The sequence below is a fragment of the Eublepharis macularius genome, chromosome 8, assembly GCF_028583425.1.
Source record: "Eublepharis macularius isolate TG4126 chromosome 8, MPM_Emac_v1.0, whole genome shotgun sequence".
Lineage (NCBI taxonomy): Eukaryota > Metazoa > Chordata > Lepidosauria > Squamata > Eublepharidae > Eublepharis > Eublepharis macularius.
This window is the reverse complement of record NC_072797.1, coordinates 11,302,084-11,320,126: the sequence shown is the minus strand read 5'-3', so window position 1 is coordinate 11,320,126 and position 18,043 is coordinate 11,302,084. Positions and strand designations below refer to the sequence as shown.

At 44.1% G+C, this 18,043-nt stretch overlaps 1 protein-coding gene across 1 annotated transcript; it reads right to left on the bottom strand.

Moving 5' to 3' along the window:
* Positions 1-1,251: 1,251 nt before the first annotated feature.
* Positions 1,252-14,658, bottom strand: HAUS1 (HAUS augmin like complex subunit 1). Its single transcript, XM_054987159.1, has 9 exons — positions 14,580-14,658; positions 13,105-13,279; positions 12,183-12,318; positions 10,512-10,646; positions 8,572-8,695; positions 6,213-6,278; positions 5,627-5,698; positions 2,611-2,658; positions 1,252-1,539 (listed from the first exon to the last, which is right to left on the bottom strand). Exons 1-9 carry the CDS (start codon positions 14,598-14,600, stop codon positions 1,456-1,458), a joined length of 861 nt encoding a protein of 286 aa, XP_054843134.1. The 5' UTR covers positions 14,601-14,658; the 3' UTR covers positions 1,252-1,455.
* Between the last annotated feature and the right edge of the window lie 3,385 nt (positions 14,659-18,043).

The window sequence follows — 18,043 nt, the reverse complement described above, 5'->3', positions numbered from 1 at the left end:
CCTGATCCATGTAGTGTAAGAATTGTGATCATGGCTATGAGGTGGGTTTTTTTTGTTACTAAAAAAGATTTCAAATGTGGATGGGAAAGATACACATCCTATTCCTTTCTGACAAAATCAGTTCTTCCTGAACTCTTTCCCTCTTACCCCCACCACATCCACCCATCTCCAAATCTTTACCTGCTTGTTGCTTCGCTCCAGTCATGTGTCTCAAATACATATTTGTAAATAGTGAGTGGTCAGGACAGGAAGGGTGCCAGTGATCTTAATGTTTCAAGGAGATGAATCTTAGCTTTAAAGAAACAAAAGGCTAAATGCCCTTCCGACTGCAGAACCAACAGGGCAATTTGCTGTTACCATACTCGGATCGCTTGTGTACCTGTGCAACTGGTGCAATAGAGACACTGAGCCATCTCTTACTATCTTGTCGACAGTGGGCAGCTCCCAGATCTCTCTAGATAACCCCGGTTCAGCTCAAATATCAGCTGCTTGTAGAACCTTGGGTGACATCCTTACTATTGGCAGACTGACTCGGGAATAACTCGCTCTGTGACGAATTTTTTAACTATGGTGATCTCTTTAAAACATCAAAGGAGCAGATCGTGTTAACTATAAATGGAAGCGGGTATATTTACTGGATTTGCAAAATCCCAGTTATAACTAACTCACAAGTCTAGCAATTTTTGTATTAGAATAATTTTTATCTTAATTAGATTTTATCCATTTTTTACTATTTTATGCTATGTATATTTTATTGGGATATTTTATCTAGAATGTTTCATTCAGTTTGAGAATGAATGTTTTAAAAATTCTACGATGATTTAAATTTTAATTCATGTAACTGTAATTCAGCTTAAGACCTATGGTCAATCAAGCTTGTAAATAAAAGGAAAGGAAAAATCAAAAGGAAAGAAAATTTCCCAGTATTTAAGCCAACCCTGAACTCCTTCTATTAACTACAGAGAACACCATCTGGAAGAGGGTTGTCAACTTACATTACTACAGGATGTATCAATAATGCTAGGAAAAGTGGAAGGCAGTAGGAAAAGAGGAAGATCCAAAATGAGATAGCTGGACTCAATGAAAGAAGCCACATTCTCCAGTTTGCAAGATCTGAGCAAGTTTGTTAATGATGGGACGTTCTGGAGGTCTTTCATTCATAGGGTCACCATAGGTTGGAGGCAGCTTGACGGCACGTAACACACACACACACATTACTACAGGTGTATATTGCAATGGTTTGTTCAGAAACATGGTTTTATTGTGGATTTGGTAGGGCAAAATTGTATACAATATAGAAAGTTATATTTTAAAAAAAAAGAATTACTCTCCTTGGAAGAAAGAAGCTGCAGAAGAAAAGACAATGTCAAGTACAAATAAGAAAACATACCAACACTCAAAACATTCACAAGAAAATACATATTAAACGGTCCTTTTCTTTTCACACCAGTGCCATTAGGTAAACCGACGTTTGCTAGATAAAGGCACCGAAAGTGCTGTCATATCCACCTTCGCAGAAAACTCTGCCTCGAGAGCATCCTAGGAAGAGAAAGTCAACAAGGGTGCTTAGAAGTTGCATTAGAGGGACAACTCCAAGATGGCTTGTGTGTACAATACATGCAAAGACGGGGAAAAAACCCTGCATTGTACTGGAAGGAAAGACTGCAGGTGTTTTTACCATTCCAAGAATCTACGCTAAGCTTCTTCTAACGACTTTGGGAGAGCAGGTACCTTCAGATAGTTAGAATGCTTCCCAAAACACACAAAGACTTCTTACACATCATGCCAAAGCCTCAGTCTTCTTATGGACGTTTAAAGCAAGTGTGTGTAAAGCACTACACACAAAGAGTACAAGGTTCCAGTCCCAAGAACTCAATCTCAATTTGCCATAAGGGATACAATAAACGGAAGGAGGGAATGGGGGGAACTGACAGGAAGAGTACACATTCATTCTATATACAACTTTGGAGCCCAAAAGATCACCTAATAGAGTACTTAGGAGTGGACACTCTTTCTCAAGTACTTCTTTCCTCAATGTACTCTTCAGTGACCCTTAGTTCGATGCTCATTGTCTCCAGCAAGGCTCCAGCTGCCAGGGTGATCCCCAGCTTTTTCTGATCTCTTGGTAAAAGACTGCATATTTTCTCCTTAAAATTTAAATTTTGAGGGATCTGGGCACCCTGGAAGGTTCCTTCGGACTCTTCTGGCTACCTGCAAAGACCTGGTCACAACTGTCAGTATTCCAACTTGCTCCCTCATCTCACTTTCTATGTTGCCTTTCAAGTGGGCATACGCAGAATTGGCACTTGCTTATTTCAAGCGAGATGTGCAAAATTCGAATCCAGTACCACTGTAAAGACCAACAAGAGGGCAGTCGTTTGCTCTTAAGGAAGGTATCTCAGGCTTTTATGACTTGCCCCCGAAATAATTAAATACTGCCTAGCACTCTTCTGCACATCTAACTGTGCAAAAGATGCATCTTCATTTCAGCCTGGAATTTTAGCACAGTCAGAGGGCCTTGAGCACACAAAACTAGCAAATAAGGATAGTCCAGAAGACCGAACTGATTCATCAATACAATTCAGATTATTTAATGGAGGGAGCACTTACCAACTCCCTCTTGGCTTCTTCAATCTTCACTCGAGCAAGAGAAGGACTCTGAAAGAAAACACAGACAGCCGTTTCAGATGCAAACTCCCCCACCCGACTTTTCAAGTTTCATAACCAAACTCATTATGTGCAGCCAGCATAGTAATAACAAAAAGCTAAACTAAACAAGGTTGTTCATCACACATGCTCCAATGCTGGCAGAATCAGGGAAGAGCCATAGCTCTTCGACATGTAGGGAAGATTTTCTGTTCGGCCCTGGGACATTTTCAGTGAGCTAATGTCAGACACCACAGCTTGGGAAGACTTCATCCTGAAGCATTGCCAACTGTCAGATTTGATTAGCTAGTCCTGGACCGAATGGCCCAACAGTCAGATGCTATCTACAGCAGTTTCATACGTCCTCTGTCAAATCTTTAGATGAACAGCCAGCCAGTTTGGTGTAGTGGTTAAGAGCTGAAGGACTCCAATCTGGAGAACCAGGTGTGATTCCCTACTTCTCCACTTGAAGACAGCTGGGTGACCTTGGGTCAGTCACAGCTGTCTTGGGTCAGTCACAGCTCTCTCAGACCCACCCACCTCACAGGGTGATTGTCGTGAGGATAATAATAACACACTTTGTAAACCATTCTGAGTGGGTGTTAAGTTGTCCTGAAGGGCGGTATATAGATCGAATATTATTATTATTGTAACCAGGGCTTTTTTCTGGGAAAACAGGTGGTGGAACTCAGTGGGTTGCCGGCACAGGGAGCAACTCTTGGCGGGAGGTGGTGCCCCTAGTACCACATGTGCACATGCAAAGTGCACACATGCTCCCAGCTGGAACAAGGGGGGAGTTTTTAAAAGTTTAAATCACCCTCGGCGAAAATGGTCACATGGCCGGTGGCCCCGCCCCCTGATCTCCAGACAGAGGGGAGTTTAGATTGCCCTCTGCGCCGCTCTAGCAGCATGGAGGGCAATCTAAACTCCGCTCTGTCTGGTGATCAGGGGGCGGGGCCACCAGCCATGTGACCATTTCCAAGAGGTTCCGGAACTCCGTTCCACGTTCCAGCTAAAAAAAAAAGCCCTGATTGTAACTATACTGTAACGGAAAAAGAGGGCTTGGACCGACAGGAACAATATCTGGCAACTAAATGCTTTCTAAGTTAGGCCCACAATACCAGCAGGTAGGAATCACTTCCTTCCACACTACACAAATCAGCACTCCACTGGTTTGACTCCCTCTACTGCCATGAGCTCAGCAGGTGGCCTTGTGTAAGCCCCTCCTCTCAGCTCCATCTCCCCAGCTGTATTGTGGGGATAATAAAAACACGGATTTCATTCACAGCTCTGAATGGAGCACTAACCTGCCCAGAAGGACGATTAAACAAAAATGACTGCAATAGTTGCTATCATTCAGCTGTGCGTAAGCAAAAAAAATAATAATTGTGAAATAAAAACTAGAATAAAATGGGAGCTTGGGCTTATTTATGCAGAGGAGTTAGCCGTGTTAGTCTGTGGTAGCAAAATCAAAAAGAGTCCAGTAGCACCTTTAAGACTAACCAATTTTATTGTAGCATAAGCTTTCGAGAATCAAGTTCTCGTCGTCAGATGCATATTTGACCAGTTTCTGTACCATGCGTCTGACGAAGAGAACTTGATTCTCGAAAGCTTATGCTACAATAAAATTGGTTAGTCTTAAAGGTGCTACTGGACTCTTTTTGATTGGGCTTATTTATGTGTGCATAGAAGTGCTGAAGTTTTTTTTACTGCATAAGCACTTCCTATCCTAACTGCTACTCTGCTTTATGCATAAAATTGATGGTTATCAACGTATGTACTTCATTTATACCCCACCTTTCTTCCCAATAGGGACTCAAAGTGTCTTATCTCATTCTCCTCTCAGGAGCATAGTGGTTAAGTGGCTGGGCTGCAAATCAGCACTCTGCTGGTTCGAATCCCACTACTGCCATGAGCTCAGCAGGTGGCCTTGGGTAAGCCACTCCTCTCAGCCCCAGCTCCCCAGCTGGATTGTGGGGATAACAACAACACTGACTTTGTTCAGTGCTCTGAGTGGGACAGTAATCTCTCTAAAAGAGTGTTATACAAGAACAGTTATTATTATTACAGCTGTCTGAGGCCATCTTAAACAGGCATTTACCAGACATAATTCGGCAGCCATGTAGTTATTAACAAACTACGCCCCCTTGCTTGTCTAACCCTGCCTGTACCTGTTCCATGAGTTCCTCCCTCCTTGGCACCACAGAATCCTTTCTTCCAGCCACAAAGAACCTTACGGAATCTCACAGCCACAGTTCTACCAGTTTGAGAGCCAGTTTGGTGTAGTGGTTAAGAGCGTGGGACTCTGGAAAGCCTGGTTTGATTCCCCACTCCTCCACTTGAAGTCAGCAGGGTGACCCTGGGTCAGTCACAGCTCTCTCAGAGCTCTCTCAGCCCCACCCACCTCACAGGGTGTTTTGTTGTGGGGATAATAATAACATACTTTGTAAACTGCTCTGAGTGGGCATTAAGTTGCCCTGAAGGGCAGTATATAAATAGATTATTATTATTTATTAACAGTTCAATCAAGACAGTTCCAGGTAGCTGTGCTGGTCTGCAGTAGCAGAGCAAGATTCAAGTCCAGCGGCACCTTAAAGACCAACAAGATTTCCAGATTATAAGCTTTCAAAAGCCAAAGCTTCGTTCATCAGTATCTGATGAAATATCTGATGAATGGAGCCTTGACTCTCGAAAGCTTATACCCAGAAATCTCGTTGGTCTTCAAGGTGCTACTGGCCTCAAATCTTGAAGTTCCATTCAATTATTAAAACAGATGATATATGATCCTTTTCCCACTGAAATGCGTTACAAAATAATTGTGATTCTGCAATTCTGACAGGAGTGAAGTAATGAAAACGTGCATTAAGGTGCTTTCACATGTCGCTGGCAATAGCTTTACTGGCGGAAATTTCAAAAGCCTTTACTCATAGTGATTTAAATCCATTCACGTTCCGAAGGTAAAAATAGGAGAAAAAATTACAGGTGTAAGGTCCAGGTACGAGTCCAGTTTCTTCTTCAGAGGCGCTGCTTGCTTCTTTAACTCTGCTAGTTTCTGTGGACAGAATACAAAGTGTTACGCCACCCTGGGCCTAGATTTTTGTGAAGCCAAAACATAATTAAAGCCAGCTTTGAGTTATCTAGGCACTCTTCAGTTGCATTCTCTGGCACAAATGGCATCTGGAGCAATAAATAAAACAGTTAAGTTAGGAAAATTATTTACATTGATCTTAACCTCCCATTAGTTGCACTGAATGTGAAAGAGAAGTTGTTAAGAACACGTTCATATTTGCTTCCTGTTACTTGTTAGGCAACTCCTAGCCACTATCGCATTTCTCCCTTATCATATTTTCAGGAGAGCTAGGACAACTCCTCAGATATAAAATGGGAATCCCTTTGCATTCTGAAACACTGTTCTCTGGAAAGAGTTTTTTGGATCGGCTAGAACGTGAATATGAATTTGTTGGAGAAGATCATTTGGGCAAGCATCACACTTCCAACCATCCAGTCTGAATGCCAGCTCGAGTGTCATTTTCAAAGGCTGTCAACATCCGTAGCAGAACACCCACCTCTGAGAGACTCACGAGAGACTCATGCGTCAAGGAAACATCCATGCCACTGACAGAAAGTTGTTCCTGTAAAGTGGACAGAAAAAACAGAGAACAGCAATGAGTTCCGCAGCTAATCATGCAGTAAAAAACTACTCAGGAGAAAAATACAAGGTACAAACAGGGGGTATTTCGTAGAAAAAGAGTTGGAGGAACTCATTAGCTTGTATAATGAGTTATGCTCATTAGCATAACTCAGTAGCATATGCCACGCCCCTTGCCAGCACCGGAAGTGTGTCATTAGCATAATTGGTTTGCATGTGCCACACCCCCTGGCATCAACCATACGCCTGGCGGAACAGCTCTGTCTTACAGGCCCGGCGGAAAGATAACAAATCCTGCCGGGCCCTGGTCTCATTGGACAAAGCGTTCCACCAGGCTGGGGCCAGGACTGAAAAGGCCCTGGCCCTGGTCGATGCCAGGCGGGCCTCCCTGGGGCCAGGGAACTTTAATAGATGTTTATCATTGGAACGGAGAGTCCGGGATGGGAAGAGGATATTAACGTACTGTTAAACTACTTGCTTGGTTCCTGGAATCTAACCATTGGTCAACAGAAATAGACCCTCCATGCCCTTACAGTTGCTAAAATAATTCAGCGTTAGAAAGACAAAAGCCCACCTTCTGTAAATCACTGGATTGAAGACCTTATAAAACTGATCAACATTTGAACGTATTGCATATAGAGGGCAATTGCGTACAGACTTATTTTTAGATTCTTGGAAAACTTTTATAGATACCTATGTATAGACTTGCTAATACTGTTTTTGTAGCCAGGACTGTTTTCCTTTTTCTCCTCTCTGTTTGCTTTCCCACCCCCGTTTTGCACGAATAAAATAATAAAAAAAAATTAAATCCATCAGCTCTCCAAGGTCTTAGCAGAACTGGCGAAAATCTGCACCTGTTGGAGATCCTTTTAACAGAAGATGCCTGAGCCCTTAACATGCTAGAGTGTGAACTCCTCCCCATACTGGCTTATCTACCAGTAGTTCCGCTGAGTTTTCCAACACAGAATTGTCAGACTCAACACATTAAAGTGAGCTCACTTCCAGCCAGATCTCATTCCCACAATTAACACACATGTACTATTGAGTCAGGATTGCAACTGCAAGGAGAATCCAGTTTTGACAATAGTCGCTGTTTTAAACAATCGTTTCCAATTGTCCACGCTGTCCGAACTTCAATGTTTTTCCTGTCAGGCTGTAACCATCACGCTGTGAAGGCTTGTTCCCCACCTCCCTGTAAACCCAAGGTTTTGTAGTTTTTTGAAATTCCCTGCAGCTCACAGCTAGCTATAAGATTCCTGGGAAATTTCTTGGCTGTATGGCCAAGAAATGCAACTACAAACTGCAGATCCATCCTCTGTATTAACTCCATTGTCACATACATCGAGCCACAAGTGTTACTGCCAACCCTCTTGGTTAAGAACAAGGCAATACTGTCTGCCAATTCACACCCTTTCCCCCTTTGCTTTTAACATGGGATAGACATTTGCCTTATCACCAAAAGCAAGACAACAAGAAGTTCTGTAAATGGATTCATTGGAAATGTGGCATTACAGGAGAGTTTTACCGATCCCATGGATGGCCAAGAAGGCAAATGAGTGAGGTCTAGAGGAAATCGAGCCTGAATTCTTCCTAGAAGCTAAAATGACTAAACTGAGACTATTGAATTTTGTTCACATCATGAGAAGACACGACTCACTGGAAAAGACAATAATGCTAGGAAAAGTGGAAGGCTGTAGGAAAAGTGGAAGACCCAAAATGAGATGGCTTGACTCAATAAAGGAAGCCATAGTCTCCAGTTTGCAAAACCGGAGCGAGGCTAAAACGATATTTCGGAGGTCATTAAGTCATAGGGTAGCCTAAATCAGAAGCAACGTGACAGCACATAACACACACAAACATAGATATTTATAGTGCCAGCACAATGGCAAAATACAAGCATGTATCCGCAGGTGTGTCATCAGCTAAAAGAAACAGGAATTTATGAAAACTGAACCACCCTAAGGATTCACCACATGTTTTCCATAATTGTTATTTGCTATTGTTACCCCATTCTTAGAGAGACTAAGCGCCACGATTACCATTTTGTTTAAAAGTGGAATTACATGAAGCTCTACTTAGGCCCCAACTGCAGCCTGTGAACTCAGATTGCAAACTTTTTTGAGTAGGAGTCCATCTTTCTTTTTAGGCCACTCTGTAAAGTACGCATGCATTGCAGTATTTTAAACAAAGAAGCGCCAGCAGTTGTAAAGGTTTTCATTCTCGTCCCAAGAGAGCGTTTCCCTGTAATAACCAGGGCAGAAATTTTTTATGCTGACCTCTGCTGCCTTGATTCGGAATTTGAAGTCCTCGGATTTGTCCTTCAAGAACTTTATATTCTGGGTTCGGCTATCAGCTTTGGCTTTTTCCACAGCCAGAAGTTCTTCGGTTTTTTTAAGGTCACTAAAATTAAAAAGAAAAATCCAGAAATAACTCATAGTAAATGCACATAGCATTCAGGTGGAAACTACACCGGAATAATTCAAGTGCTTCATATAATAATAACAACAACAACATTCAATTTATATACTGCCCTTCTGGACAACTTAACGCCCATTCAGAGTGGTTTACAAAGTATGTTATTATCATCCCCATAATAAACACCCTGTGAGGTGGGTGGGGTTGAGAGAGCTCTGAGAGAGCTGTGACTGACCCAAGGTCACCCAGCTAGCTTCAAGTGGAGGAGTGAGGAATCAAACCTGGCTCTCCAGATTAGAGTCCTGCTGCTCTTAACCACTACACCAAACTGGCTCTCTACAAGACCTGAGAGCCACAAGATCTGGAACCATGATCACCCCCTCATACCCCTTCAAAGTCTTACAAAGGTGCTGTGGCTTACTAGCTGAGCACCTGCTTGGCATGTAGAAGGTCTTGGGTCTGGTCCCTGGAATTTCAGGATACGGGAAAGACCTAAGCCTTAGAGCAGTGGAATTCACCCCTTGGCTCATGGACAGCTGCATTAGCAATGACTATCCACATCTGCAATAACCATCAACAGAAAGAGCTCCATTTACTTCTACCCTTGGCATGAGGCCTGCAACTCTGAAAGGCTCACTGATTATCTGTTCCTCTGCCAGTGGCAGTTTCAAGGTGGAAACACTGCCAACCATAAGCCCCACTGGGCAAGGTTCTTCCCTGCTTTCCTGAAACATGAGACAGGTTTAGGGAAAGAGTGCTCAGAAGAGCAACAGGTGGTTCCTGAGCCGCTGAATATCATTGTCTTAGAATGTGGAGGAGGAGGAGGAGAAGAGTTAGTTTTCTACCCCACCCTTCACTACCCGAAGGAGTCTCAGAGCAGCTTACAATCACCTTCCTCTCCCCACAACAGACGCCCTGTGAGGTGGGTGGGGCTGAGAGAGCTCCAAGAAGCTGTGACTAACCCAGTGGAGGAGTGAGGAATCAAACCCGGCTCTCCAGATTACCGTCCAGCCGCTCTTAACCACTACACTAAACTGGCTCTCATGATTGGGCCAATCATTTCCACACACACATGTATATTATTGCTGTTTTTTATGGAGCGTTAGCCAGTTCCCTGAGTTTACATATGGGGGGTGGGAGCTTCTCCTTTCTTTATTTTGCCACTGTTTCCCAAACTTTTGAAGCCTTGGACACATAATAATAACAATAACAACATTCAATTTATATACCGCCCTTCAGGAATACAAAGTATATTCTAATCATCCTCACAACAATCATCCTGTGAGGTGGGTGGAGATGAGAGAGCTCCTACAAGCTGTGACTGGCCCAAGGTCACACAGCTGGCTACAAGCAGAGGAGAGGGGAATCAAACCTGGTTCTCCAGATTAGAGTCCTGCTGCTCTTAACCACTACACCAAACTGGCTCTGAGATACCGCCAATCAGAACAGACCCATAAGACAAGTCACATGACTTGATATAAAGAGGTATTGTATGCTGCCATCAGCTCACATGACTAACCTGTTATCAGGATATCATATATTTTTATCTATGGGAAGAAGACACTTACGATAAGTGGGCAAAAGAGATCAGAGCTCCACAAGCAGGCATCTCTGGATTATATGCACCCCAAGAAAAAAGACCTGGTCGTGTCTGACTGACTGCTATAGGGTTGGTAGAGCTGTCGATGAGCAGGTTTGTTTAACCTAGAAAATCTGCCTGGATTAGAGACCACCTCTACATTCTGAGATTTTTGGAAGAACAGCAGGAGGGGAAAAAACGGCCCTTCTGGTTAAGACTCACTCTTGTAGACGTTTTTCCAGCACCAGCGCCGAAGTGAGTTTTTTTCTGAGGTTGGACAATTCGTGCTCCATGTCTTTGTTTCTTGATTCGGCACTGTACAGATCTGAAGTCAAATCATTGATGGCAGGAATGAAGCTAAGAAAACAAAAATTAGGGGTGTGTGGATCAAATATTTTCCAAAAAGCTGTTTGGATTGGGGTTTCTGTATAAAAAGGGAACAAGTACTGTCTTCTCTACACAAATAACATTCAAGAAGAGTTCCTACCATAACTCACAAAGACCTCATTCATGTGAGCACAACAAAGTAATAACTGCACTGATATACTGCCTTTCTGGACAGATGAGTGCTCCACTCAGAGCAATGAATAAAGTCAGTGTTGTTATCCCCACAGTACAGCTGGGGAGCTGGGGCTGAGAGGAGTGGTTTACTCAAGGCCATTTGCTGAGCTCAGGGAAAGAGTAGGATTCAAACCAGCAGAGTGCTGATTTGCAACCCAAACACTTGGCAACTGTACTACAGCAGCTCTATTGTCAGTCCTTCCCAGGGTTCTTCTGTTCATCAAAGAGAGGAGGACAGTTTCATCTCCCCAAAGCCAAAGAAAGGTCTGACTGTTACAGCTAATATTTACAACCAATTTCTATTTAAGACTTACGAAAAACTAGCCTGCGGCCACCATTTCCATTATGCACAGGGTGAAGAACGACTTTGAATGAATGTCCAGCTCAACTGCATTTGCGATAATAAAGGCAAACAGTATTACATGCTCTTATAGGGATTGTGGAAGGAGTGCGTTACTGCTGTCCCATTTTGAGGTTTTATCCTCATTTTTCTCACAAATAGGACAACATTTGGAAAGACAATGCATGGATATTCCAGAGCAGTTTTGCTCTTCAGATAGAACCGGAACAGATCCTACTGTGGAAAGACAACCTATCCTATAATTGTGGCCTTTTCTCCTCTTTGAAATAACAGTCCTCTCACAGGTGAGCTTCTTTCTTAGCAAAAACCAATTGAAAAAAAAATCGAAAATTGCTCTCACCATTCACATTTATTTATTTATTGCATTTCTAGACCGCCCTCCCCATCAGACGGGCTCAGGGCGGTGTAACAGCATACAATTTGTAACATACGGTTTAAAAAACAATAAAATTATTATAAATAAATATTAAAACATTATTCCATATACAATAAAATTTCTCAACTGGCAGAATAAATATTAAAATACAGCATTTTAGGCACAGGGCTTGGCTCTTACATCACGCCCTGCCCCACACTTATGAGCACCTCCATGGGTGGTGGACAGTCTTCAGTGGTGTGGCCGGCGAGAGAACAGCCTAACCACCACCAAATGCCTGGCGGAACATCTCCGTCTTGCAGGCCTGGTGGAAAGATACCAAATCCCACCGGGCCCTAGTTTCTTCAGACAGAGAGTTCCACCAGGTCAGAGCCAGGACCAAAAAGGCCCTGGCTCTGGTAGAGGCCAGACAGACCTCCCTGGGGCCAGGGACCATCAGCAAGTGCTTAGTGGCTGATCGAAGCGACCTCCAGGGAACATATGGGGAGAGGCGGTCCCAAAGGTATGCTGGCCCTAGTCTGCATAGGGCTTTGTAGGTCTCGTCTCAGTGCATTTCAAACGAGCAACCACCAATAACACCGAATGCAGCTGTTACCTTGCAAGGGAAGTGTCCTTTGTTTCGAGGGCCATGGCAGAGTCCACTAAGATGTCCAAATAGTTGGTGCTGGCATTTGATAGGCTGGTAAAAGAAAGATTTAGACTTTCCGTCAGAAGACCCTGTAGATAGTTGCCTAAAGGAAACAAAAATACAAAAGCCATATATTTTTTTATTCAGCAGGTCATTTAAAAACTTTAGACAATGCAAGCAAAACCATGCGGTACTTTTATTGTAAAGAAAGCCTCACGTTTTAATTTCTATTGCATACAACATTCTCCACAAGTTGACAGAAGCAGACTTTCTAAGGGCCCTTTTTAAAATGCTGTTTTATAATTGAAGCCAAATTTATTTATTTTTATTTAGTGAACTTATAGTCCGCTCTCCCTGCAAGGCAGGCTCAGAGCGGATCACAACTCGATGAAAATACAATACAATATACAATAATAAAAATACAGCTGAAACAATTAACACTGGCAGCCAAATTCAAGACGGACAGCGGATTTCACAGTCCTGCATAATCAGTGGGTCCACAGAGGCTGGTGTACAACAATAAACTAAGAACCGGGGGGGGGTCTTCCCCCCCCAGTAGGTGGCCAAGAAGAGGTCCATCCACCAAAACCACCCAAAGCCTGGCGGAATATCTCTGTCTTACAGGCCCAATAGAATGCTAAAAGATCTCATTGGGCCCAAGTTGTCTCAGACAGAGAGTTCCACCAGATTGGGGCCAGGGCCAAGAAGGTCCAGGCCCTGGTCGAGGCAAGGCAGATCTCCTTGGGGCCGGGGATCTCCAGTAGATGTTTCCCTGCTGAGTGAAGTGCCCTCCGGGGTATATAGAGTGAGGGACGGTCCCAAAGGCATGCTGGTCCCAGTCCACTAAGGGAAACCAGCACCTTCAACCTGATCCGGAATCCGATCTCACCATCTGATTCGTACTCCACCGTCTTCTGCTTCATGTCGTCAATTAATATCCTGATGTCTGCATCTCGAGATTCGCTGCATTCTGCCAACTCGTGCAAAATATCCACTGTTCGCGTATCTACCTCGTAGGATGGAATATTTTGATCCCCCAAAGTCTTTTTCAACCACAAAGCAACCTACCAGGTTGGGGAAAAGAGACAGAATATTAGTAAGATTTTTTAAAGAAACATTTACTTATTACAATTATATGTCTTTCTACATCATACAGTTCTCAGGATGGTAAACATAGGAAGTCATTAAAAATATGGGAGGGAGGGTACTATATAATTAAGGAGCCCTCTGCAGTGTGCCGTTGTAAGAAGATTGTGCCAAATCAGGATAGTCAAGATAAGGTGAATGGTGAACATTCTCCAGCAAAACAAGCAAGCTTCTAAGCAACATAAGGTTGCCAGCCCCAGCTTAGGAAATTCCTGGAGACTTTGGAGCAGAGCCTAGGGAGGGTGGAGTCAAGGGAAGGGATGTGATGCTATAGAGTCCACCCTCCAACGGGGCAATTTTGACCAAAGGAACTGATCTCTGAAGTCTGGAAAATTGAAAATAATCCAGTAGCACCTTTAAGACTAACCAACTTTACTGTAGCATAAGCTTTCGAGAATCACAGTTCTCTTTGTCAGATGCACCATAAGCTTATGCTACAGTAAAGTTGGTTAGTCTTAAAGATGCTACTGGACTCTTTTTGATTTTGCTACTACAGACTAACACGGCTAACTCCTCTGGATCTGTAGTCTGGAGATTCAGTTGTAATTCCAGGAGATCTGAGGCCCCACCTGGAGGCTGGCAACCTTAGACCTCAGTAGGATGTAATATGATAGAGTTGACCCTCCCTGTATCTGAAAAAGGGATCTTTGATGCTCTAAAGCTTATCCCCTTGGAAAAATCTAGTTTGTCTTTAAGGCGTCACTGGACTTGAATCCTGCTCTTCAACAGCAGACCAACACAGCTACCCACCTGAAACAATATCTATTTTGACTATTTCTTATGCCTATTTAATTTAATGAACCACTGGGATCTAATCCTGCTGTTTTACCCTCCAAAGCAACCATTTTTTTCCCAGGGGAACTGATTTCTGGAAATCAGTTGTAACTCCAAGAGAACCCCAGGCAGCAACCTGGAGGTTGACAACCTTAAAATCAACCCAAAACATTTCCGCAAGCATAATCATTAAACCCTCAATTGCATTTTACTTTAGCTGCAAGCTTTCAGAGTAAACCTTGGTTGGCCTTCACAGAAACGTATTATTTGCGTTCCAGCATTCACACTTGATTTTAACACGCGTTTATTAACCTGACAACAAATATACAGGTGGTAGAAGTGTATTCTAAATTAAATACAGCCATGCACAAAAATGAAACCATGAACCTCGCCCATCGCCTCATTGCAAATGCTCCCCTCGCCTAGGAAACCAAACTCACTTACCTTATTTAGCTTCTCCTCCATCCCTGCTCAGCTATTTTACATTGAAACCCTCCCGCTTCCTTCCTAAGCTCCTTTTCTGCGACATTCTCTGGCGAGGACTGATGATGTCATCGCGCAGTGATTCTTGGGAGTTGTAGTCTGGAGGCCTCTGGGCCAATCGATGAATGGCAGATGAGGAGTGCTTTCTGCTTCTTGGAATGCAGAAGGTCGAAAGTTCAATTCCGTGCATCTCCATTTAAAAATATTCAGGCTTGAAAAATGACTTGAGCAGCTGCTAGCAGCCAGGGCAGATAAACCCATAGCCTCTCTCTTTCAGCCTAGCCTTCCCCACTGTCCACAAGTTACATAAAATGCACATACACAATCCATATAAAGTATATACACTTGGTTTTTCTTTCTGGGCATTTATTTATTTATTCAATTTATTTAATTTATAGTCCAATCTCCCCACAAGTGGGCTCAGAGCATATTAACAACATATAAATACATTTAATAAAAATATATACTAACTAATAAAAACATATACTAACAGCAGCCCATACATTAGGGTTGCCAGGTCCAGATTGGGAAATTCCTGGAGATTTTAGAGGTGGAGCCTGAAGAGAGTGGGGGTTTGGGAAGGGGAGGGGCCTCAATGGGGTATAATTCTATAGAGTTCACCCTTCAAAGCAGCCATTTTCTCCAGGGGAACTGGTCTCTGTTGCCTGGAGATCAGTTGTAATTCCGGGAAATCTCCAGCTATCACCTGGAGGGTGGCAAGCCTACTGTACATGGGCTTTCTCTGTGGTGGCCCCTACTCTGTGAAACAGCCTGCCTGAGGAGGTCAGACTCAGGAGAGCCCCCACTCCTACCTTTCCACAAATGATGCAAAACGAAATTATTCATTATGCATAACGTAAGAGCTACATAGAATTAACATCAGATGCGTGAGAGCCACAAGACATGATGCACTGAAGTAACTTCAGAGGAAGAGGCGGGATGGGGGGGAGTGCCCTGAAAGTGACATCACAGGAAAGGGTGGGGTTTTGATGCAGTGTGCTGGAAGGAGGAGTTTGAAAGCTTGTCTATTTTCCCCTCCTTCCCCGCTAAAATAAACTGTATGGCCACAGAGATGCTCAGAGACCTCCAGGAGCCACATGATATGTCAAGAAGAGCCGCATGCTGCTCTTGTGCTGCAGTTTGGCTGCCCCCGGTATAGAGACTCTTAATCTTGACAAAATGGAGGTGCTGGTGGTAGTTAGAAGGACTGACCCAGGAATTGAGATGTCTCCTCTTCAGGAAGGGGTTGCACTCCCCCCTTAAAAGAGCAATTTTGTAGCTTGGGCTCCTATTGAATAAGCCAATGGCAGCAGTGATATAGTTCTCAGGCGCTTGAAACTCCCAGCGGTTTGCCCTCTGCCTAGCAATTGGCAGGAGGTGGCAAGCCGCCTGGCAATCACCCCTTACCAGCAGGCATCCCAAGCAAAGATGTGGCGAGTTTGGCCCCAAACAGGCCAATCGTTAAAGAATTGGTCCTGCATGAAGCACTTGAGCGCTCCTCCAGGCAGCTTGATGACATCATTTCTGGAAGTGATGTCATCGTGCACATCTGCAAAGATGAAGGAACCTCACAAGTGCTGCCCCTCTCCCACCAGTTGCCAGGGAGACCTGGCAACCCTCTTTCACTGGTTTCACTTGTGAGCCAGCTATGGATCTTCCTGGGTGGTAGAGATCATTGTACTGTGGTACATGCCGTGGTAACATCCAGATTTTACTACTGCAATGTGGGGCTGCCCTTGAAGAGTGTTTGGAAGCTACGGTTGGTACAGGATGTTGACTAGAGTGGGTTGTAGGTAGGGATCCCAGATCCCCCAGTGGGGAATCCCACTCCCACCCTCCACCACCACTCACCTGGCCAGTGAGGGGGGGGAAGGTGGAGAAACAGGCCTCTCGAGCATGCTTCCTGGGTGGCGCAACAACATCACTCCTGGGGGCGTGCTGATTTTGGCCCCAAAGGGACCAAATCGGGAGCGTGCACGCATGTCCCTGCACTTGCCCCAAGTCAATGAGCTTAGACTAGAGTAACTCTATTAGGATTTCACTGTGAATGATTAAATCCCTTTCCTCCCTTTTCTCCCATTAACTGCAATGTTGTGTGCACATGTAAAGTGTCATCAAGTCTCAACTGACTCATGGAGACCCCTGCTGGAGTTTTCAAGGCAACTGAGAAGTAGGCGTGGTTTGCCATTGCCTTCCTCTGCAGGGTCTTTCTTGGGGGCCTCCATCCAAGTACTGACCCTGCTTAGTTTTTAATATTTTATTGAGTTCCCTTTTGTATTGCTCCGTGGGGTCAGAAGGTAGTATTTTATAGAATGTCGTGTTGGAGAGTTGTCTTTCTGCTTCTTGTATGTAGTTATGTTTGTCCATGATGACAACTGCTCCGCCTTTGTCAGCTTCCTTGATTACGATGCCAGAATTATTTTGGAGGCTGTTTAGGGCATCTCTTTCTGCACGGCTGAGGTTCTGCTTTAGGTGTTGTTGTTTGTCAATTATCTCACAGTACCCACCAAATGAAGTGAGGAAACAAATCAACAGGGCCAGACTAGTACCCAGAAACAGCCTGCTCCAGGACAAACCTAAAGGAACTAACAACAGAACACCGCTGGTTGTCACCTATAGCTCCCAGTTCAAACCCATCCAACGTATCATCAGTGAGCTACAACCCATCCTGGAAAATGATACCTCTCTCTCAGAAGCCCTGGGTGGAAGACCTTTCCTTGCCTACAGACAGCCCCCCAACCTTAAACAACTTCTCACTTACAATCATGAATCGGCTAGCAGAGTCACCAGCACAGGTACCAGGCCCTGTAACAGACCCAGATGCCAGCTCTGCCCCTATATCTACCCAGGGAATACAATTACAGGACCCAATGGCATCAACTACACTGTCTCTGGCTCTTACAGCTGCTCATCCTCCAATCTGATATATGCCCTCATGTGCCAACAATGTCCTTCTGCTCTGTACATTGGACAAACCAGCCAACCTCTACGCAAAAGAATAAATGGACACAAATCTGACATTAGAAATGGAAACGTCCAGAAACCAGTGGGAGAACACTTCAATCTACCAGGACATTCCACCAAAGACTTAAAGGTCGCTGTAGTTCAACAGAAACCTTTCAAAAACAAAATCCAACGGGAAGCTGCTGAATTGGAATTCATATGCAAATTTGACTCTGTCAAGCTGGGACTGAATAGGGACTATGAATGGTTATCTCATTATCACAGGTAACTGATTTCCTTTACAGAGGCGGGGTCAGGGGGAGTCCAGTGGCACCTGGCGTGGGCTTTCGAGGACCACGGTTCTCTTTGTCAGATGCATCTGGCGGGGAGGACTGTGGTTATCGAGGGCTTGTGCTGCAGTGCTGCTGAACTCTTTTTGATTTTGCTACTACAGACTAACACGGCAAACTCCTTTGAATCTT

Coding starts and splice junctions, on each gene's coding strand:
- HAUS1 (XM_054987159.1), bottom strand. CDS start 14,600: ATGGAGGAGAAGCTAAATAAG. Junction 12,319..13,104: donor GGTGGAGTACGAATCAGATG/GTGAGATCGGAT, acceptor TGTTTCCTTTAG/GCAACTATCTACAGGGTCTT. Junction 10,647..12,182: donor AAGGACACTTCCCTTGCAAG/GTAACAGCTGCA, acceptor TTGTTTTCTTAG/CTTCATTCCTGCCATCAATG.